At 34.9% G+C, this 24275-nt stretch overlaps 3 protein-coding genes across 4 annotated transcripts; 2 read left to right on the plus strand and 1 right to left on the minus strand.

Annotated features, from left to right (window-relative positions):
• Positions 1-1388: 1388 nt before the first annotated feature.
• Positions 1389-10981, plus strand: LOC125852377 (serine--tRNA ligase, chloroplastic/mitochondrial-like). 2 transcript variants are annotated; one of them, XM_049532117.1, is made up of 10 exons: positions 1389-1669; positions 1743-1891; positions 6968-7061; positions 7140-7288; positions 7373-7465; positions 7898-8077; positions 8734-8900; positions 9980-10114; positions 10248-10341; positions 10553-10981. In XM_049532117.1, the coding sequence occupies exons 1-10, from the start codon at positions 1468-1470 to the stop codon at positions 10826-10828; spliced, it is 1539 nt and encodes a 512-aa protein (XP_049388074.1). In that variant the 5' UTR covers positions 1389-1467; the 3' UTR covers positions 10829-10981. The 2 variants fall into 2 exon arrangements, with proteins under 2 accessions (XP_049388074.1, XP_049388075.1); XM_049532118.1 differs by lacking the exon at positions 1389-1669 and having other exon boundaries at positions 1741-1891; positions 6961-7061.
• Positions 10982-11474: 493 nt separating this feature from the next.
• On the minus strand, positions 11475-16842 carry LOC125852379 (thylakoid lumenal 29 kDa protein, chloroplastic). Its single transcript, XM_049532119.1, has 10 exons — positions 16617-16842; positions 16034-16129; positions 15252-15336; positions 15125-15159; positions 14968-15033; positions 14854-14894; positions 14030-14160; positions 13729-13835; positions 13130-13267; positions 11475-12261 (listed from the first exon to the last, which is right to left on the minus strand). Exons 1-10 carry the CDS (start codon positions 16710-16712, stop codon positions 12070-12072), a joined length of 987 nt encoding a protein of 328 aa, XP_049388076.1. The 5' UTR covers positions 16713-16842; the 3' UTR covers positions 11475-12069.
• A 249-nt stretch (positions 16843-17091) lies between these two features.
• Positions 17092-24012, plus strand: LOC125852384 (uncharacterized). The gene is made up of 2 exons (XM_049532126.1): positions 17092-17237; positions 22524-24012. The coding sequence occupies exon 2, from the start codon at positions 22739-22741 to the stop codon at positions 23582-23584; it is 846 nt and encodes a 281-aa protein (XP_049388083.1). The 5' UTR covers positions 17092-17237; positions 22524-22738; the 3' UTR covers positions 23585-24012.
• Positions 24013-24275: the final 263 nt, after the last annotated feature.

Consider the following 24275-nt stretch of genomic DNA (forward strand, 5'->3'; position numbering starts at 1 on the left):
CACGACATCTGATCGATTGTATTTTGTATCAATGCATTCAATACTATATTTCCAATTATATAAAGCAACATAAAGTGGTAAAGAGAAAATTCGCAACATTATTGCCGTTAGTTATGGTTTCAAGATACAAGAACATAAGTCATTTTTAAGCTCATGAGTACAAGTTGATTGTTGATAGAGTTTCGTCAGACAACTTCAATTGTTCATCTTCAATCTTGTATTTTTTTTGAAAAAAAAAATCACATTCAACTAAAATTTACATCAATCCTCAAATTTGAAATATGAATTCATCGTGATAAACCCAATCTTTTAAAAGAACGCTTATTAATCACTAATAACAATTTTAAAATCGTCAAATGTGAAACTTAACTTCAAATTTTAGGATTTTAAAACTTTCTCTTTGCCAGTTGACGAGTTTCCTTTACAAGTTTCTCATAGAATAATTCCAATCTTTATATCATGATTCCAAGTTCATACCCCAATTCTGAAATCTCAATTTTATCTATTTTCCTTCAGTTGGGCTATTCCCAAATCTCTCTAAAAAAAACAGCAAAAAACATTTTAACTATAACAAAAATGACACAAACAAACTCAAAAGACATCAATAAAATCTATATGACATGAATTTTTTGACCAAGAACCAAATGATAAAATATGACAAATATAGACGTGGTCCAAACTTGAAATAAAAAACATGCTTATATTTATCACTAAACTAAAAATATAATACATATTATGATTTTGATAAACAATAGCTATGTATATTGATACATAAGTTTGCAATTTATTCATCAATATTCTTCTATATGAATATATTTGTTACTCCATTAAACTAAAAATATAATACATATTGTGATTTTGATAAATAATAGATATGTATATTGATTTATGAGACACAAAGCCAATTTTTTTAATTAGAAATGTATAAAACACAAAACTAAAAATAAAAATGTATGAGACACAAAGCTAGTTTTTAATTTGAAAATTCTTTTTTTTTTTGCTCATAAAATATTTAACTAGATTTTATAATATAAACGAGTATTTCAACATAAAATTTTGCTTGACACAAACACATTTCTCGATTTTTCTTTTCCAAAAACCTTCTTCTCCATATCTCTTGTTATTTATTCATATTATTAAAATATTTATCTTAAATTATTTCTTAATTTATAAAATTAAGATAGATTTTTTTAAAACTTTTTTTTAATATATATATATTTAAAAAATATAAATATTGTAAAGTTTTTAAAAAGTTTTTCTATTTTTAATTTTGATATGCCATATAAAACATGTATTAAAAAAGAGTTAAATAATAAATTAATAATTATGATATTTTTTCTTCAAAAATAGTAGGATAAGTAGAATATAATTTTGAAAAAGAAAAGAAAAAAAGGGTTGATAAATTAGCGAAAGAAAACCAGTCACACCTTTCCCCTTGCCAGGACCAACGAAGCAGCAGCGGGAGCTATGGTACTGCACTGCTGCTTCACCGGAACTACCCTCCACTCCCTCAAACTTGCTGCAATTCCTTACTTCTCCAGAACCCTAACCTCTCGTCTAACGCCCTACTATCCAAGGCTGCTGTTCCCTCTTGCCGTTAGATCCCTTTCTGCCGCCGCCGTCCAAACTGCCTCCTCCTCCTCCGCCACCTCTACAGACGAGTATCAAGGTATTTTATATTGACGTTTTTTTAGTTTAGTTTAGTTTTATTAAAATACTAAATTTTGCGGCGGTGAATATAGTGGTGAAGCCCCAATGGAAAGCCGCAATTGATTTCAAGTGGATAAGAGATAATAAGGAGTCAGTTGCGGTTAATATTAAGAATAGGAACTCCAATGCTAATCTGGAGATTGTTCTCGAGCTCTACGAGAAGTTGCTCAGTGTTCAGAAGGTCAATTTTCTATCTCAGTTGTTCACTCTTTTGAAGATAATGTCTCAACCTTTCGATAATTTGCATTTATCTTCAAAATTCATAATTCAGTTGTGCTGTTAGTGAAACTTGTTAACTTGAGCAGTAGCTACTGCATTACTGTATAATCTTCGTGAACATTTAACATTTTACGGACATATATACATACTATAATGGAATTAATGGAAAATGGGATTCAGAAGAAGACACTTGTATGTGACTCTATAATGTGGATAACCAGAGTCATGATATAAGTTTGAAAATCCTTTATGAGGAGTATGAACATTTCTCTTATGTTTCTCTCCTGTTTTCTTATGGTTGGTCTGGGAAAGTTCCAGCCTCCCTCCTGCTAACTGTCTAAATTGTGTTTCAAAGAAGTTCAGAATTAGTTTTTCTCCCTCTCGCCAACTGTGTAAATTGCATGATAAAGAAGTTTAGAATTAGTGTTTCTCTCTCATGGCAACTGTAATTGCACTTTAAAGAAGTTCAGCGTTAGTGTTTCATACTTTTGGCAAAAATGATTGCGGATATAGGTATCAGGTGGCTGTTAATTGATTAATGGATTTGTTTTGCTGTGTACTTCTTGTTTTTTTTTTTTTTAAGTTTAAGCCATCACCTTAGGTTGTGGGCCTGAGGTGTGGGGGGTTTGGCTCAAGAGGAGGACATGGAACCTTGCCTCAAGTCTACAAAAAAAGATTGCACAAAAATCTTGCTAGGAAAGGAAGTAGCCCATGGACAATCCTTTCCAAATATCCAAAAAGAACTTTAACTAACAAAGAAGTTACATTTTTCATATCTTCTCCTAAAAGTAGGAGTTCGCCATTTATCAAGTTGAAGTAGACCCTTTGCTTCTCTATGAAGTTCTTTAAGTGAGTGATATAAGGTTCTAGTTCCACTTGTAGAGGCCATTTTAGCAAGGAGGTCTGCAGTTTGATTTGTTTCCCTGTAGCAATGAGAAATGGCATACTGGATACCACTGAGATGATTTACGATGCCACTCACAATGTGTTTGAGCTTTAGATTGTTGGTATCCTTGTTGATCAACATGTTGGAGATGACGAGAGAGTCCAATTCGATGTCTAATAGTGTGAATCGCTGTTGCATGCACCATTGTACACCAAACTTGACTGCTAAAGCTTCAGTCTGGTTATTGCTTTGACTGTGAACCGGGACAGAATAAGCCATGATGAAATCTCCTCTTTCATTCCTTACCACACCCGCTATGCCTTGTTTGTATCCTTGTAGAAACTGCCATCAGTATTGAGCTTTATCCTTCCAGCAATTGGTTTCTTCCGGCTAACAACAGTGCTTCTAACACGAGGTCTAATCTTTTCCACATTATTGCAAATATTGACCCAGCTTTCTTCAATAGCTATGTCGGGAAAGGCTTCATTAATTACAGCTTTCATATTCCAAATGCACTGTTTGATCATTTGATATAGATAGAATTTACCATTCTCTCCATATCTACAACTAGCCCAAGATTTCCATATTTCCCAACATATCATGATGGGTGTTGCTTGTAAAATCAGCTTGTGCACCATATTTCTTGGTTTAAGGCTCCACCATTTGTTGAATACTCCTCTAATTGGCATTGTATCATGTCTAATAGCCCGAGGCGCACCCATTATTTTCCACACATGTTCAGCAACCTTACCTTCGACAAATGTATGTTGTATACTATCATTTTGTGGTACCAAACAACACACACAATCCACATCTTCAATGTTCCCAAACCTTGATAAAGCTCCTCTTAAGAGGCAAATGTCCAAAAAATATCCTCCAACTGATAAAAGAGTGTTTGAAAGGAATTGATTTGTGCCACAGATTAGAGACTAAAGTGTTGATCTGTCTGTGGTTCCTAATCAAGTTCCAAGCAGAGCTATTAGAATAGTGACCATCTTCTGTATCATTCCAGATAGCATAATCTTTAATTTCATCATTTCCAAGTCCAGTAGATGTGATATGTAAAGCTACATGACTAGGAAATGTGTTATAGAGCTTCTGGACATTCCACCTGTTATTTCTCAAGAAGTCTTTACGTCTGCTTTAGCATTGTCTCGTCATAAAGTTTGGACAGATGTTGGCAAGAGCACCCATTTCTGTCCAGTTATCCCACCATAAACTGCATTTACCATTGTTAATTTTTCACCGAATGCATTTTCACTCATATCTCTTGCTCAGTGTTGTGAAAGGCGCTCGCCTTTCGCCAAAGGCGATAAGGCGAGGTCCTCACGCCTTTTCACAGTGTGGCGAGGTGAAGTCAGAAAGGCGACGTAAGGCGCCAATATGGCGATGGTGATGGCGAGGCGGCGCCTTTTTTAAATTTTTTTTTAAATAAGGTCTTACTTGATAATATTAGTCAAAATTAGGGTTTTTTTCAAACTTTCATCAGTCTCCTGTAGCGACTTCTTCTCCTCTTCTCCAGTCGAGCGTCTTCTTCTCCTTCGCGTGAGTCTGCTGCCAGGTATGACTGGTTTTTTTTCTTCTTCTTTTTAGTTTTTCTCGAATCTCGACCTCTTCTTCTTCTTCAGTTCTCTTCTTGACTTTTTCTTCTTCTCTTCTTCTCTTCTTTTCTTCTTTTCTTCTTTTCTTCTCTTCAGTTCTCTTCTTTTCTTCTTTTCTTCAGTTTCTTGTTGCTGAACCCAGGATTGTGAATCGAGCTGAAACTGCTGCTCACTGCTCTGTTTTTTATGCTCTGTTTTGTTCACTGTCACTGCTGACTGCTGTCTCTATTTAAAAAAAAATAAAAATTTAATCCTTCTATAATTATTTCTTCCCTACTTAATTTAGTTTTATAGTAATTAATATAGTATTTATTTGTCCATAAATAAGTGAACTCAATTGTCTTTTGAATTATTGGGTCTTTAAAGTTCTAGACTTTTAGTATCTAGTAGTAATAGTTTTTGAATTGAATTATTTGCTAGTATATGTTATTGCTATTGAGATTTTGGATATTTATATATGCAATTAAATATTTTTAATTTTTGGTATTAATTGGCGCGTCATTTCAAAAAGGCGAGCGCCTCGAGGCAGGCCCTTGTCGCCTTTCGCCGTCCAAAACACTGTTCTTGCTAGCAGAAGGTGTTTCCAAGCTTGTGAGTTGCCAGCATACCAGTTTTTGCCCACGACATGGATTATAGAACAATATTTAGAAAATATTTAGAGATTTCAAATAGAAAATATAAAGGAAAATCTCTAGAAGTGTTGTCTTATATTTTCTATCATGTCCCTTATATGTTGTATACTCAATAATATCAAATTATATAAAAAAAGTTGTTGTGAGAATTTTTTGCTGTAAGTAATTTCTTTCTTCATGTGGTCTATTGAACTCTACAATTTTCTAGAAATAAACTACCACAAATGTATGAAGCTTATCTTCTAGCAATATACTACTACCATTTTTTTTGCATAAAAATAATGCTAAATTTTTTATAATTAACTATACAAGACAAAGAATAGAAATAAATAAAAAAAAAGACTTATTAAAATTGTGTAATGCAACTTGATATTCTAATTGAATTGTGTGGGCCACTCAACCTAAAATTGTTTCAGTGTCATTTGAGAAAAAAGAACATGGTAGGGTCAAAATAACATTAACAAAAACATGGTGGCTTATTAAAAATTATCAATGCGCCTTTCAAGAAATAAAAAATGAAATAATTTTTTTAATGTAGCCGCAAAATGCAGATTTAGTGCGCCTTACAAGGCGCAACCGCCATGCGCCTTACAGATTTAGTGCGCCTTACAAGGCGCAACCGCCATGCGCCTTGCAAGGCTCTGACGGCCTACGCCTTGTAAGGCGCATTGAAACCTGCGCTTTGCGGCTGCCACCCTAATTTAGACGACGTTAATTTGATCGTTAGAAAGTTTCCCTTTTGGTTCTAAAATCAATTTTGTTGCCCTTTTGGAATTTTTGACAAATTTTCTTGCCCTTTCGGCTCCAAACTCTGATTTTAGCCATACTCGGCCTAGTACGCCCATTAGTGGCAGCATCCAGAGTAGGAGGAGTTCCAACAGAGTTCAATAATTGTTTAATATAATGCCAAATATGTAAGTGAAAGGGCAAACCTGGTAGAAGAACCCATGCTGGAGCTATTGGTAGATCTTCTTCTGGTTTGAAGTCAGGAGACCATTTTTGTAACCACATTTGTGCCTCATCAATCTCAGTTACACACTTAAACCAAACTGATTTGAAGTCCTCTTCATTTGTCAGGTCAATGAAAACATTGTAGTTGTCGTAAACACCAATTTTTGAAGAACCCTTAATTATAATCTTCTCCTTAAATTGGGATCTGATTTGTCAATTTGGGGTCGGGTTTTGGAAAATCTACCCACAATTTTGTATCGACACTCATCAGCCATTACTCCATAATACTCAGAAGCTTTGAAGATCACAACCGGCATTCCATCATGGACGGAGTGTCGAGCTTGGACCTTTTCCCTTTCCTGTCGAATTGAAGTCGAAGGATGAGTAGGATTTGTTGCTGGAGCAGGAATTGTACAAGCATATGATGGTTTCTCTGAGATTCCTTCTGTCATAGCATTTACCCCACAAATATGGTGATTCCCTCCTTGCGGATGTGCCGGAAGATGGCCTCCCGGAGGCTCCATCAAAGGTGGACCGTGTTAGGACACACTTCTATTAGCCGTTAATGAACGTTAGAAAAGAGGAGCGAGAAGAGAGGATTGATTGATATATCTTACGCAATGAAGTCAATAGATGTGATATGTAAAGCTACATGTCTAGGAAAGGTGTTATAGAGCTACTTCTTGTAAATTGCATTTATATTCCAGATATGACCCTGTACTCTGTAGAGATTCCTTCCTCCTGTCATCTTTCCCTCTCCTTTGCATTATAGGATAATGATACATGACAAAAGGAGCAGGATTTCTGCTCATTACCATTGTCTTGATTATTACAAAGTTTTTTAGTGCTTTGTGTTGCATTCTTAGAGCTTCGATTTATTCATAGAAGTAACACATTTACATGGTTGAATGATTTTTTGTAGAACTGGTTGTTCTCAATATTAGCTAATTGTTACTCACAGATAACAGGAGGTTGAAAAGTTACGAGCAGAGAGAAATGCAGTTGCAAACAAGATGAAAGGAAAACTAGAACCCTCAGAACGCCAGAAGCTCATTGAAGAAGGTTCATTTCTTATTTTATGTCCACCTTGAAGTTTTTGGTGGCTAGTTTATTCATTGTGTGAATTGTATTTTTCATCAGGAAAAAATCTGAAGGAAGAACTTGTTACTTTGGAAGAAGACCTACTAAAACTTACAGATGAGCTGCAGCAAGAAGCACAATCCATACCTAATATGACACATCCAGATGTTCCATTAGGAGGGGAAGATTCTTCAACAGTCAGGAAAATGGTACTTCTTATTTAATATACACAGGTGTGCAGACCACATTGTTTTGGTCCTTCTCAAGCCTCATTTACATTCCTTGTATTTCAGGTTGGTAAGCCTGCTGAGTTTAGCTTTGCTGTTAAGGACCACATCCAGCTGGGAAAAGAGCTAGATCTGTTTGATTTTGATGCTGCAGCTGAGGTATTCTTTCTCACCCAAGGCATTTGTTTTGTAACCTAGAACTAACTTAGTGGCTGTATATATTATCAATACAATCCATTTGTTTTGAAAGAAAAACCAGTCTCTTCCTCACCATGTTACCCTTTGCATACTGGACCATGTTCTTCCCAAACTCTTTCTGCTATCGAGTTATCAAACCTAATGTTGTAGCCACCATTGGCTTTCATACAGTTATGCCAAGCTGGTAGTAAATTGTGTTTGCTGGTTGAACGTTGGTCTTCCACTACTTTGTTTTTTAGCAGAGTGCTTGCATCCAAAGATCGTTGGACACGATTATGTTTGTATACCACATAGGCAACTTGACCTGCTACCACTGCTTACTTTCAGAAGATGAGTTGGTTATAGGAAATCTTGATTTAGCTTGCTTATGGTTAAGTTAAATTTGCTTTTCAGGTCAGTGGGTCGAAATTTTATTACTTGAAGAATGAAGCAGTTATTTTAGAGATGGGTCTTGTAAACTGGGCAGTTTCCGAGGCCATGAAAAGAGGTTTTACACCTCTGACAACTCCTGAGATTGTACGGTCATCTGTGGTGGAAAAATGCGGATTTCAACCCCGTGGAACAAACACTCAGGTTTGTCTTTCATTAATGTTGATGCCATTTGGATGATTTTGTCCACAATCTGTGATGTGTCCTTTTCAACTTCTGTTTGTGAACATTGCCATTGTGTCTGTAGATAGGTGTTATTACTTTGCTTGAAAATCAGATTGAGAGATAACCACAACAGCCAATTTATGGTTTATCTTGTATTTTTTTTTTAAGAGCATAATATCTTCTCTCTTTTTTGAACTGATTTTTGATGGTGAGCGAAGTTTTTACTTGAACCAAGTCTTGAGCTACCAAGGTAACCCTGGTTTACTGAAAGAAGAGTTTAATGACCTTGACATTGTTATTTGAAGCTAGAGACTTATTTTCCTCCATAGTTTGGGTTTTTAACTTCATATGCAGATTTATTAATTGATTATAGAGCAAGCTCTTTACATGAATCATAGTCATATTCTGGACCTCTTACTTGCGACATGTTAGTCTTTAGTTAAATGTATAACTATGTATATTTTACTTTTCTTTTTCATTCTTGGCATGTTTGTCATTGTTCTGGGTAGGCTTTGTGATTTTTTCACTTTTTTTTTTTGGGTGGGGGAAGGAGAAGCTGAAGCAATATCATTCACTGAAATGAATTGGTTAAATTGATTTAGCTGATGAGTGATATTTTACTAAATGACTGGTAGGTGTACTCCATCGAAAATAGTGATCAGTGCCTGATTGGCACCGCTGAAATTCCAGTAGGTGGAATACATATGGACTCCATTCTGTCTGAGTCTTCATTACCATTGAAATATGTGGCGTTCTCGCATTGCTTCCGGACGGAGGCTGGTGCTGCAGGAGCTGCAACTAGGTTTCTTGTGATTTCTTATCTTCCTGTCATTCTTTTCTTTTCCTGTCTTCCTTTTTAAAAAAATACTTTCTTTCTTTACATAATATATGATGACATATGCTATAAAGAGATAATACATATCCACATTTTGCAACTTTCATACTTAAACTACGGGGTGTTGTATTACCCCCTAAACTACTATGTTTCCAATTTAAACCCCCCCTGGAATGTCAAGTGGCATCGAAGAGTGATTTTACTCTCTTTGTGACACGTGAGAACTAAAATTAGGCAAAAAACAGCAGCCACATTGCATTTTCCCTCCACTTTTCGTATTAATTAGTCTTATTCCTCATTTGTTCCTTTTTCGTATTCAACTTTCTTGGTTTCTTTTTTCTTAATCTGAAATGTGTATGCCGTCAGAAATGCACACATTAACTTAGTTTCATTCAAGATGTTTTTTCGGAGGAAACATTGTAGTACCCGGGGTAATAATGACATCCAACAATTTAAGTATGGAAGTTGCTAAATATTGAAGAGTTCATTTTTTATTAGTTTATTATCTCATATATAAATTCCATGAGCCCACTAAATGTATTATTTACTTTAATATCTGGTTGTTCTGTGACCGTTTGTGCTTTAAGTTCTTAGTTTCATCACTGAGTGTCCATCAAAAATGGAAAATCTGCTGAAAATTNGTATTTAACTTTCTTGGTTTCTTTTTTCTTAATCTGAAATGTGTATGGCGCGAGAAATGCATACATTAACTTAGTTTCATTCAAGATGTTTTTTCGGAGGAAACATTGTAGTACAGGGGGTAATAATGACATCCAACAGTTTAAGTATGGAAGTTGCTAAATATTGAAGAGTTCAGGTTTTATTAATTTATTATCTCATATATAAATTCCATGAGCCCACTAAATGTATTATTTACTTTAATATCTAGTTGTTCTGTGACCGTTTGTGCTTTAAGTTCCTAGTTTCATCACTGAGTGTCCATCAAAAATGGAAAATCTGCTGAAAATTATATATGTGAGCACATACACAGTCATACATATATTTTTTTTCTGCATCAAGTAATTAATTACAGTGATTGGCTGCAGGGGACTTTATCGAGTTCACCAGTTCAGCAAGGTGGAGATGTTCATACTATGCCGACCAGATGAAAGTGATTCATACCATGAAGAACTCATTGAAATTGAAGAAGAGCTCTTCTCATCGCTTGGATTTCATTTCAAGTGCGAATCTTAATTTCATATATACGAGGACCAATTTATGCATGTTTAGTTAATTAGTCGATCAGTTTTGTGCAACAAACATACAGTTGTTTTTCTTTCTCCATTTCTTATAAGCAAAGCATACTGTGTGCAGGACACTGGACATGGCATCCGAGGATCTAGGTGCACCAGCATATCGTAAATTTGATGTGGAGGCGTGGATGCCAGGATTGGGCCGTTATGGTGAGGTAGGCAATGACACCAAGTCTATTTTTTTCCAGATGTACAATTATCACATATTTAACGTGGAGCTGCACTGTCCATAATTTCTGCAACTATTGGATCGTTTGGATGAAGCGGTTCGACAAAGCTAGAACAACTGAATCACTGCTCTACCTTAACTTGATTCTTTATTTTCTTTTAACAATATTCTAATCTGCTACATTCTTTGTTCAACAGATATCAAGTGCATCAAATTGTACAGATTATCAAAGCCGGCGGCTGGGAATAAGATATCGCCCCGAATCATCATCAGCAAGTCCTAAAAAGGGCAAAAATGCAGCACCGACACAGTTCGTTCACACACTAAATGCTACAGCATGTGCAGTTCCTCGAATGATAGTTTCCTTGCTTGAGAATTTTCAGCAAGAAGATGGCTCAGTTATTATTCCAGAGCCACTGAGACCATTCATGGGTGGGCTTCAGATTATTAAACCAAAACATATACAGAACTGAAACAGGAAGCACATTTAATATTAGATTCTGTATCTTTCATCATACTTTTTTCCCATCATCTTTTTCAGTAGTTTTCATGTTCAATTCGGCAGTAGATTGGACAGACGTTTAAGATGAGTTTAAGTTTATATAAAAGTTGAATATTTATCGTCATTGGAAATTGCAGATTCGCTGTTTGCTTTGAGGTTATGGCATTCTGACATAAGGTGTTTGTTTATATATCATTTTCTACTTAGATACTAGACTTGTTTACAAAAGGATTTGAACCCATGCGCGTCTATTTTTTCAGTAAAGATTGATAGCATGTTTCGTCAAGCTTTGGGAGGTCAAAAATACTTGTTTTTAAAAAGTGAGGTGTTTGGCCAAACTTTTGAAAATAAATAAGTGTTTATGTGAGTATAGAAAGTTGTTTTTCATAAGCTAAAAATGTAGCTTTTTCCTAAAAGCACTTCCGGAAAAAATACATTTTAGAAGATTGGCCAGGTTGTGAGTCATGCTGTATTCAATACTTGTCTTCGACCCCTTAATCTCTTGTTTTCACTTGCGTTGTAAGGCATTGAAAAGAAACACGAAAGAATACAGACACTACATATTATGCTCTTCTAATGAAATATGCTGTTGATTAAAGCATGAATTATCTTGAAAGATAATCCTGTTCCTGTTGGGGGACAATATGTATTGAGGCTCTACATATACAACATATATTAATGTGACTGAAAGATCTTATTGTAAATACAGTTCAAACCAAACAGTTCCTATCCCCTCTTGTGAGAAAAAAAATAATTCTCAAACCTCTCAGTTACTAATCTGCCAGTAAGCATATTTATCTCTGTTGTGCGCTGTGCATTCATAGTGCAAAAACTGCAGCTGCCACCTTTCTACAACTTGAGTTTGGTAACATCAATTTTCCTGGGAGGATAAGTATATGCCTCATAGTTTATTACTTGTCCCAAACTGCTTAATTTTGTAACAGTAGTAATCAAGTCAACCTGAAATTAGACAGATTTGCTGTTAAGGCATAGCATTAAGCATGTATTATTTTAACATTATACAATCAATAACGTGTGACTAATTATGTGGATGGAAACCAAAGGGAAAGAGAGATAACAAAGAGGAAGCAATGTCACATCTTTGTGCAAATATTCCAGGTAGTTAGTTGCTTTAATACGAGTTGTTGAACTGTTATGATGGTGGTGCATTCACACGAATAGATAGCCTCTTATTATTTATCCTTGATGAGATTATCCATAGATATTGTGAAGGTCTTTTATAAATTTAAGTAGGGAGCATATACTAGCCTCATAATCAGTACGAGACACTGTTTCCCTGCTCCTTTGGTACTTCTGAATCCAAGGAAGAACTTCTGGATCACTGGCGAGTAGGGTCTCTGTTGCAGCTTGATCAGGACCCAAGAATGCAGACATTACTGCTAACTGCACAGACATTGAAATTATAGTTAGTTACTCTTATTCATTCACTATAAAGATATTATAACGGGAAGAGAAAACATTACCAATTGATCTTGTTGGTAAATGCAAAACTACTTATTGACAACTGACAAAAGACATGCTAGAATGTATAATGCATTTGTAAATTGTTTAGCTCTTTGTTCAGACTTCAGAGTATCATTAGCTAAATGCTGGAATGATGGATTGAACCTTAATGTTTTGTTTTTCGGTTACTTCAGGTGGAAACATTACAAATAGATATCGTACCTTCGCCAAAACTAAGAAGGAAAATATGTCAATTACCAAATTGATTTTTTTCTATAAGTTGCAGAACTATTTTTTGGCACCTAACAAGGACACATAAAAGTAACTTTTTTTTTTTTTTGTAAATTGTTCTACAGTTTGTCTAGAGTATCAGCTATATTATCTTTGTAATTGTGGATGAGCATTAATGTTTTTATTTTCTTTAAGCAAGCAGGACGTGCATGCCCGGAGACTTTTTAACTTTCAGTTGATACATCATTCTTATCTGGTTCTGAAAAATTAGGGGAACATGTTTTTTCTGTCCTTGCTTTTGAAATTTGGCAGTCTACTGACTGCACATAGACACAAAGTTCAATGTGGATTACAAGCTAATGGAGGAATGCTTATGGCAGTATTCTGCAGCAGTAGCAAAGCTGAGGGTCTACTCCGTCTAGTAAGGTCATTCCTCCTATCTTTCCCATTTTTAGTATTTACTACTTGAAAGAATTGCTAAAGGGATCCCAATTATTTATCCTCCAAAAGGAGATGTTACCATAACTAGGTCCAAAATGTACAAATATGCTGTCCCAAGTAGTAACTACTCTTTTACCTGACGAGGGCCCAAGCCAACAGCTTTGAACTTGTCTTTCATTTCCTGCACACTTGCTTTATCCCACTGAGGCACCCTTCCCTCTGGATCAGGCTCCTGGGCATCTGACCTCCCAAATATCCTATCAAATTGGCCCCACTGTGGACAGAGAAAAATACACAATCAATCTTAAGCGACAACTTCCTTTTTTGGAGATAAATAACCTGAAGGAACTACTTAATCGAATAACCATACAGGTACTAAATGATCGACATTTCTCTTCATTTTGCTCAAAGTGTTTTTACAAGTGAAGTTTCACAAGTCATGATATATAATTGACGTTTCTATTGTAACTTTAAGAATCAGAAACTGAGGTTATATTATACTGTGCATTATTCAGATGTGGAAAGAACATAAATTAGTTTGAGCACCCTTTTAATTGCCTCTCCTCTACTGTGTTCATGGCCTCTCTCTCACAACATTTTCTGTTATCTTGTTTTGTCAGTTCAGAATAGGATCTTCAAGACATTAAGTAATATAAAGGGGAAATCCATGGAGTTCAAAGATAACAATGTTTCTGCACTAATCAGGGAAATTAAATACATCCAAAGAAAGCTAACCTGTCCATTAGAACCATATGCAGAGTACAACAAAGTCCCCTTCTCTACATTACCACCACATTTGCTAATTGCAGAAGCGATAAAGGTTGATTTGACTGCACTTTGTGCTGCATCAAGCAAAAAAAACGCAAGTGACAAAATTAAATCCATCAGACCACCTCCCATCAATTTTATAAATTAAGCAAGAACATGAATTTGTTGGTAAAACTCCTCTAAGGTGTATTCATATTAATGATGCTTGTTTAACAGAAGCATAAAGCTAAACATATAACAAAACTAGCATCGATCTAAAATCACTTACCGGCAAATTGGATGAGATCTGCATATGAGATTGGTCCACCTTTGGAATCTGAATCTATAACCTTCTTTGATTCCTCCAACAAATTCAAAGCAGCATCAAGCCCCTTATTTTCTGGTCTGCTGATCTCTGAGCTTCACATAGGGAATAAGGGTACAAGAAAGATGAATAAAAGGCAAGGTAATATCTCAATGGTCAATCAACTTTCAGCAAAAAGTGAGATCTCATCCTATAACATGACACTTGATGCAGATAATTAGCCAAGCTAATGAACACAGTTCATATATCCATAACATTTCCATCAAGTTTGAGTCTATGACAGTAGAAGTCCTGAAACCTAACAGAGAACTTAAATGCATTTGGATTGAAGAAAACATGACCAGACAATGGCGAAAGCAGGATTTTCATTGAGAGATTCATAAAGTAAATAAAATAGACACACGAAATTCAACATCTAGTATACATATATAAATTTTCTTTGGTGAAGGGTATTCGATGAACCCCCCTTCTAGAGACGGATTCATGATTTTTTATGAGTTCCTACCACGACCTCAAGTTAATACTCAATAAGAGCTGTTTTAACAGTCAAATATTTATGATTATTTAATAGATTTCATTATATATTTATGTGTGTGTGTGAGCAAAAATACTGGGTTCACATGAACCCATAGTTAGGCCTCTACACCCGCCCCCTAGCTCCGCCACTGTGACCAGAGTCTTTTTTATCCAGTTTCAACTTAAAAAACAGGAGATACAAAAATGTTACATCTGACTTCATGGGAGTATAACACTTTATCCAAGGCAATAGGTTGATGAAAAGAAAGTACCTGAAACGTATGGATCCATTGGGACCCCCGGTTTTTGTTGCCTGCAAAATATTCCTCAATTACACAAGTCTTTTACTTTTCTCAGTCAAGATAAAGGAGATAATGGTCTCTGACCTTATCATATGTTATGGCATCGTTAAGTGCTAAAGTTAGTAAGGATGGAATTATATCCGGATTTGCCTGGAAGAAAACAAAGACAAATAAGGTATAGAAAACTTTTAGAATTTGTATGTTCAACTTGAGTAATTAGCATCTGTTATTAAAGATTCACCTTTATAGCATCATAAAGAGTCAGTTTGATCTTTGCTGTAAATAAAGAAAAAAGGAATCTCAGTTCACTAAAATGAAGCATGCCGGATTTGCTTGTGAGAAGAAAATGAAGACTTTGCCAAGCTTACATTGAAAATCTGACCGCTGTCTGCGTTGTATCAAATCAGCAGCATTAGCTACTTCGATGAATGCACTGGATCTTGCTATCAAGTCCTAACAGAAATTACAGCTGAAAGTAATTATAACCTCAACACTCTTATATTGTTAGATGAGATAACAGTCCATAATGTAAATTTGTAAAATCTATAACTGCATATACATTTGACCACAATATAAATTTGTTAATTTATAGCTACATATGCATTTGAATTGTTTTTTCAACAATCACTTTATCTCTAGTTGTACAATTTTCCATCTATCTTACGTAGACTACTTTGAGTTTATCTGCATGTAAGCACTTTCTTTTTTCTTCCAAAAGATAACTTGTACTAAAATGATAAGTTCTTAAAACAAAAGGTGCTGGAGAAGTTTGTGCCTCCTTGAATTCTGAAAATAGAGAAGAAACTAGTATAGTTACCTTCAGTCAGAGAAAGAAAGTGCAGACAAGTATAACCTGTTAGTACTAATAGTTACTCACTCCGTCCTAATTTAGTTGGTTTTTAATTGGAAATTAGACATTTTTACTCATTGTTAGACACAACGTACGTGCTCACAGTGCATATTGGATTGCACTACATGACAACATGTTGAAGTTCAACTCATTTCTTCTGTTGACAGTTAATGTTAACATGTTAGACACAATTGATGTGTTCAAGATGCACATTGGATGATCACAATACACTACATTGTTGAAGTTTAACTCATTTCTTTCAACAAAGCAATCCTGCTTAAATGGAAATAAAGGACTCACCATGCCTACTGCTGCTCCAACAGATTGAAGAATATCACGTCTATGAAAGCGATCCTCAATATTAAGCTCTGATCCAATCTTGCAACAAATCATACCCTGCATTGCTCACAAACAAAAAAAGAAAATAAAAAACAGTCAATACCACTTTGGAGAAAAAATTAAATTCACTTAGTACAATGGGGGTTGATTACTTAGACCACTCAATTAATAGTTATTATCTCAGAAAATCATCATTCTTCTTGATTTCAATTTTCTTCAACAACAACAATAAAAAAAACGACTTCCTAAGATAATAACTATCTATAGAGTGACCATCTAAGAAATCAACTTGTACAATGGGCAACATTCATCCCAACCTCACAACTTTCCATCCATTCCATGACTTGTACTAACAAAATAACTCATAAAGTTACAATCTTTATTATGTTAGTGGCAAGAGAAACAAATGTAAGTGATCATGAATAGAATAGCATGCAAGTAAAGATTTTTAAAAAAACCCAATAGCATTAATTTCAAGAAAACATGAGGTAAAGCACATAGAAGTTCAGCATTTCAAAGAAGTAAGAAAAAGAGAGAGGATTACAGGTTGAGGAGGGTGGTGTCTTGAGGCATTGCTAATGGAAGATGGTGAAGGAATCAATGAAACCAAAGAGGGAAGTGTTGAAGCAAAAGAGACCATTCCTTCTGTGTTGCTATTAATTTCAAGATTCTGTGTGTGCAGCACAGGGGAGAAGAAGAAATTGAAAGATAGAAATGGTTGGAAGAGTAGTGAAGGAGAGAGGATAGTGATGAGTGAGTGGGGCCTTCAAAATCTTTAGTTGTGTTGTGTTGAAGACAATTGTGTTATCCTATCCAAACTCCAAGTTAGATTCTAAATTTAAAAATAATTATAATGTCATTTTTTAACCCTTTCTTTATAATTTTAAATAAAATACTTTTTCCTTTTCTTTGCAAAAATATATAACTAAACATAATTCCTTCTTAAAAAATTTCAAATAAAATACGAAAATATTATATTTCTATGACCAACATGTTTTGCCAAATTTATGGGAGACCCAAAAATATTTATTTATGGTAATAGAAACTACTTTCGCCGAAATTTGCCCTTTTTTTTTTTCCGTCTCTCTCAAATTCACTATTGATAATAATTTGATATCTTGAGCTATTTATCTTTGTTCGTCATCTCCGCCTGCTTGATCTTCAGGTCAGTATTATATCTCTCTGCTCTATTTACCTTTTTTTTTCTTCAGTTCGGAGTATTTGATTTGGACCTAGGGTTATAAACTGGTGAATTTGTGTATTTTCCAATTTGTACTTGTGGTAATTGAACATAACTTCTTATAGGGTTCTTTTTGATATATCGAAGGAGTAGGGCTTCAATTTAGTTCGTTTTGATCTTTCGAGCACCTCTCTGCATTCAATAGTTGGTTAAATGATTTGATTTGTTGGAGCTGCAGCATCATAAGCAAATTATATTGTTAGATTTTTGTTGTGAGCGTCCTGTTTGGATAAGCCATCTTGGATTGATTCTTGACGTAATGACATCAGAAATTAGTACACTCTACATAGGAATTTTACTGCTCAATTGTATTTTCATGTTGATGATATTGGTAAATATCAGTTATAGTTTGTTGTTTCGGTTTAATGTCTAACTTTTGGCTGCATTTTGATATTTATACCGTTCTATAGTAGCATAAAGAGGGAAGAATAAGGTCTTTCATTTACTACATTTTCTTAGCTAAAAAGACTGGAATTTTACAATATTCTTACTCTTCTTTGCTTCATGATTAATGACTCCAAGCATTAGTTATATGGTATAGTTGTTACAAATTACCAACTTCTTACTATAGCTGAATGTTTCACAAAACACTTCTTATTTTGACTAATAAATGAATAGATATTGAAGCTGTGCAAGTTGCTCAAAAGAGTTCGGTTACTCTGTGTTTTACCTGTCTGAATTTTATTTGTGATTTGTAGATGATTTGGGAAATTTAGGAAATCTTATGGCGGATAGGGCTTATGAAAGGCACTCAGCTGACTACTTATGTCTCTGTATGTTAAAAAGGGTATTTCACGGTTGTACTCCAGTTTGTGCAACTTCTATGTTTGTTGAACTTGAGTTTGTGGTTGTGGGTAGCCTTAGGGATTATGAAGAATGAAAAGAATTGGAGGAGGGACAGAAGGTAGGGTCTATTGTTGCGGAGTAGAGAGGCCTGACGACTAATTACATTAACCTTAAAGATGACTGAACCTAATACTAAAAGTTTTCAAACAATCATGCAGCCTCACCTAATCTTCAAAATAAAGTTTGCAATTGCTTAATAATGAGGTGGATAGTTAATACAGGATCAGCATACCTATATTGTGGAACTTGGAACAAACAGTCAGGAACTTGACTGGCAAGACAAATAAAGCAAGCTGGCAAGACCAATTAAAGCGTGTTGCTTGTGAACTGATAGAGTCTCGCATTTCTTTTTCTCCTATAAGAAAAACTTATTATACTTCAAATAGTCCAAGAAAAGTTGAGTTGTGAGACAATTGGTGCAGAACCAATGAATGTACATGCTTCATGTGCTGAGTTCATTTCCCTAGCCTGTGGAAATGCAATCTGCTTTATAGAAACAGATATATAGATTTTCTAATTTGTTAATATTAGTTGCTTCATATTCAATTTGTTGCTGCGGCTTCATATATTGTATTCTGGCCACAAAGTAACACAAAAATTTAAAAGGAAAAATAAAGACTAAAGCTTTGATGGTAAACTGGAGTAATATATATATAATAGCTGCACAAATCTAACTACTAGGTCCTATCCTACGGGGAATACAAGCAATTAGTTGGTGATTTGAGACAGATAGTTGAAATATTGATGACTTCTCATGTGGAATCAGTCAAACCTAAGGTCCAGTCCTTCCTAGCAAGCCCGTAAGATATTAATGGGTCTAAATCAAAAAGGTAACTACAATGTTAAATGAAGAGACAGCTTAGAGTATTTGCATACACCTTGTAGTTATTCTTATCCAACAATATATCAAAAGATATCAGGATATAAAAGACAAGCCCTTCACACTTTTTCCACAATGTTGTAGAGTTGAGAGTGGTATAGATGTCAAAGTGATAATTAGGATATTAATTCGGGTATCCAAAATAAGCAAATAATATTCTAGAGATCCTCTTTAATGATGAATTGGAAAACAGTTTTGAGTCCATGCTGCCTTGGTACACACAAGGCGTTTCTTTTTGTTGGAACTATTTTACTTAAGAGATATATCACATAATCAAAAAGGTAAGATAGGAACCCTATTTTGAAGAGGAGTCCTACTGTGAATGCTAGGAAGCTTGGTAGACGAAAGAATTGCTAACATATATGTAAAGCACATGACTCTCAAATTTATATATCAAAACACTTTTTTTTTTGAGACAGCAACAATAGACCACTTACTTCTTTTTGATCAGGTAAAAGATTTTGTTAACAATAGCAGTGCCAACTTGGCCGTATACATGAGGTATACCCAAAAAAAAAAGAAGGGAAACGTACAAAATATGGTTCTCTCCAATAGACACCCAACTCTTTATACAAATAGGAACTTCATTGGTGCACCAAAAGAAAATAAGGGATCGGAGAGTACTCAAATGAGCAAAGCTCGTCTCCACCCCTTCAAAAGCTCCCCTATTTCTCTCCCTCCAAACGACCCACATAAAAACTAGAGGAGTAACATTCCATTCCTTGTGTCTTCTTCTCCTAGCTCCACTCTTCCAGCTGAACATCAACACCTCCACGGATCTTGGCATTACCCAAGAACACCAAACCATCTAAAGAAATCCCCCCATAACCTTGTAGCGAATTTGCAATGTAACAGAATGTGGTCCACATCCTCACCCTCCTCCATTCAAAGAAAACACTAGCTCGTAAATGCAACCTTCTGTTTCCTAAGATTCTCTGGTAGAAAAATCGCCCCTCTAGTATCTAAGCGAAGAAGCACACGTTTCTGGGCATCTTAGGAATCCAGACCGAGGCATGTGGAAAACTAACCTCTGCCCTGACCAGAAGCTTCTCATAGAAGGACTTAACTGAGAGCGAATTGTTATTCCCAACTCCAACTCCCAGTATCGGGTCTGTCAATCAGCTGGAAGACCTTTAATGATACAAGTTAAAGTAAAGTTTCAGTGGGATATTGCGTATTCAGTTGATTGCATACAAAGATATATTATTACAATATACGTTTGTATGCATTTCTTTGCTTTCCAGGACTATCTACATAATATGGTTCTTCGTTTTTAAGAGTTCAAGAAATTTGCTACTTCATCAAAAGTATATTTTTTTGGGATCCGATGCGGACACAGTTGAGATTCAGACATGTTGCATATTATTCTAGTTTATGTTTTGTTTTCAGCATTTCTATAGATTATTCTAACCAACAGTTAATACACATTATTAGCAGCATATAGTTACTTATTGCTTTTATTTTTGAGAAAATAGCCAAAATCCCCCTCAACCTATTAGCCAATTCTCAACTACACACTTATTCTATTACCTCCCTAAACTTTTTAAATATGGAATAATCACCTCCCTAAAAAGTCATAACCAGTTTTATGTCAAAGGTGTGCAGCACACGCGATAAATCACTGTACATTCATTTTTTTTTTATTCTTTTTCTTTTTTTTCTTGTGAAATATAAACCTAATCAAAATATTAATTTAATAATCCCCTGTAAGATTATGTAAAGTTTCCATTTTTATCAAAGGTAGAAATTAAAATTTACAAAAAAATGCTTTCAAATAGAGATTGTTTTTCCAAAATACTAATGATTTCTTTAGAGAATAATAAGAGAAAATGAGGAAAAAAATTTCTACACCAAATTAAAGAAGAAGAACAACTCCATAGCTAGTCTACATAAACTTTCAATTTGAAATCGAACCCAAAAACAAAAATCCACAAATAAGAATTCACAAATGTGGGAGTGAAAAACAAATTTGGTAGAATGGAATTAGAAAGTGAAATTTCAAATTCACCATTGTTGGTTCATTTTGGTTTGACTTCTTTTTATTATTTTATTTTTTTGCTGAAATTATGAGGGGTTTAAGAAAAAACTTGAACTCCATTTTTGAGCTTCATATATGAAAGTTTCTTATGAGTTAGGTGATTGTTGTTACTAAAACGGTTGATGTATGATTAACTAAGCATAAATCAGTAGCTACAAACTGATTTGGAGTTCCTAGAGACGAAATTTAGAAGACCACCATTGAAGGACTTTGAGAAAAACTTGAAGAAATCATGAAATGGGTATAACAATTTTTTGATATAAGAAAAGGGAAAGAATTAAAAAGAAATGAATTAATTATATAATCTCCAATGAGAGGCTGCCACATGGACTATTTAATTCAATTTTAGTCATTTAATGTCTTTTTGTTGAACCCTTACGCGCCTACAAGAGGTGTATTCACCTTCTTGGACAGGTCAGCGTTTAAGGGTCACAAAATATCGAAAATAAAAAGTTCAGGGGGGGTAATAGGACCCCCGTGAAATATAAGTGTGTAGTTGAAAATTGGTCAATAGGTTAGGGAGGCATTTGGCTATTTTCTCTTTATTTTTAGATATACTAGACCATATGCACTATCCTTGTGGAAGTAAAAGTTGTCATATCATATTTGTTTTTATTTTACTCCATTACTCGACTAATATTCAAATTGTTTCATCTATTTCTTCAAATAATGATGTTGCAAAAGTTCTTTTTCAATTTACTCTAAATTCGAACTTTAAATAGTTTTAACCATATCAATTGGCCATCTGATAATCATCACCTCCTGTTAGCATATGTATAGTTGAAGCTCTGTGAAAGAGTGAGAAGTTGCTACTAACTTTGAGAATCATGTATTTTACTAGATTGGTTATTTCAAGTATACTAATGCAGACTTGAGTGTATTCCGTTGTGTAAGAATATTTAAACTAACTTTTTTGGCGCTCTAAAAGGAAAATGGTTATAGTGATACAACAACCACTACCTTTACCATAATAATCAGGCTTTGAGATCTGTGACTTTGTGCCAAAATTTGCTTTACACTTCCTTGCATCCGGTATGATTGCATGAAAGCAGATGAGCCACACAATCACTTGTTAAGTGCCTCTGCTGGTAAGAGCTGTTTTAATCTAGCTTTTGACTCTGTGTACTTGAACTTCAAAAACTAATTAAAATTTAGAACACTATGATAAACGTGTTTATCTGGTAATGTTCATTTTCAAAACAGAAAACTATGATAAACTAGCATATTATCTACATGTTTAATTTTTGTTAATTTATATGGATTTTTCTTTAACGAAGTCTGTGAGAATATCTCAATCATGCCCCTCAATTGGTAACACTACTTAGTGATTGTCGAGTGCTGGTAACTGTGCTACTTCTATGTCTTTCTTTCCCTTGTAATGGACTTTGCTGATACTTTTTATTCTTCTTGTTTGTTAGCTTTCTGACTGGATTAATTACTTTTGCAGGAAGTTGTGGACACCTTACCATACGACAAAACTATTGATTTTCTGAGGTTTCTCATAGAACTCAACCAACTTACGGATATCAAGAAACTTGTAAAGCAAAGCGACATAGAGAAGACCTTGCTTTGCAGTCTTTAATGTGAATTAAATCCTAAACCTTTGACGTCCTCATTTTTTAAAGATATAAACAGGGAGATTTCACACACCGTTCAGAAATAATGGCTTCGTTTGGATCTCTTAAGCAGGCTATATTTGATAGACAAACAAGAAAACAGCAATACCAAGATCACATACGAGGCCTGAATGCTTATGATCGCCACAAGAAATTCCTCAATGATTATGTTGGATTTTATGGAAGAGAGAGATCCACACAAGAAAAGTTGCCTGTTAGAACAGATCAGGATACTCTTAAAGAAGGATACCGATTCATACGAACTGAGGAAGATGATATGAATCCATCTTGGGAGCAAAGGCTGGTGAAGCGCTACTATGACAAGCTATTCAAAGAATATTGTATAGCTGATATGACACACTATAAGAGTGGCAAGATTGGTCTGAGATGGAGGACCGAAAAGGAAGTGACATCTGGTAAAGGGCATTTTGTCTGTGGTAACAAACACTGCAGTGAGAGAGATGGTCTAGCAAGCTACGAGGTGAATTTTTCATATGTTGAAGCAGAAGAAAACAAACAAGCCCTGGTGAAATTGGTAGCCTGTGAGAGATGTGCAGAAAAGCTTCTTTATAAAAAGAGGAAAGAGAAGGATCAATCTAGAGAAGACCTGAAAGATAAGCATCGAAGGAAAAGGGGAAGATCTGTGAGTGATGATGAACATAAGGATGATAATTACGAACGAAGGAAAATGGGAAGATCTGTGAGTGATGATGAAAATAAGGATGATAATTACAAACGAAGGAAAAATAAAAGATCTGTAAGTGATGATGATACTAAGGATGATAATTACGAACGAAGGAAAGGAAGGAGTAGAGAGTCAAAGGCTCCAACTTCATCTGATAATCCGGATAATGAGAATATGGATGAGTATCTGGAGGGAATGTTTCCTTGACAGGAGGCTACTAATGTTTTTGTAGAATTTTGAAGTTTTCATTAAATTTGTTTAGATTGCACCTAGGTATTTTTGTCTGGACAATGGAGAGGAAATTTGGTAGGAAAAGCTCGAGTAAGGTCGTATTTTTGAAAGGCTAGACTGGTTAAGAAATACATGAAGGAACCTGGAAACGCTGGAAGTGGGGAGCTCATGTATTCTATTGGGTTGTCTGATCATCCATGTAAAATCAAGAAGTGTAGCAAGTGATGTTTCTACTTAGTTTTCAACAGTTTTTTTGCTAATAAGTAGCTCCTCGGAATGTAAATATATGATCCATGTACACTTATGTAGGTTATGAAGTTTACTCCGTTGACCTAATGGATGTCTCATCTTCAATATTGTAGATCAATTTAACGCACAATGGCACAAGTTCATTGAAAACGTAAGCCTGTATGGTTTGTGTAATTTTAATAGGCAGTGAAATTCATGATAGTTTGCTGCTTGTCAAGTACCCGCTGGGCTTCATTGGTTATCAAAAAGGATGAAAATGGACTTCACCTTTGGTATTTGTGAAAATAGTTGTTCAGTTAAATATGCACTGCTATTTAACTATTTCAATCATGTGTCTCAACTCTCAAGTAACTGTATTTAAGTCAAAAGTAGCACTTATAAATTGCACAATTCCAAGTACCATGTACAAAGAGACTAA

The sequence above is a fragment of the Solanum stenotomum genome, unplaced genomic scaffold (assembly GCF_019186545.1).
Source record: "Solanum stenotomum isolate F172 unplaced genomic scaffold, ASM1918654v1 scaffold34432, whole genome shotgun sequence".
NCBI classification, from domain to species: domain Eukaryota; kingdom Viridiplantae; phylum Streptophyta; class Magnoliopsida; order Solanales; family Solanaceae; genus Solanum; species Solanum stenotomum.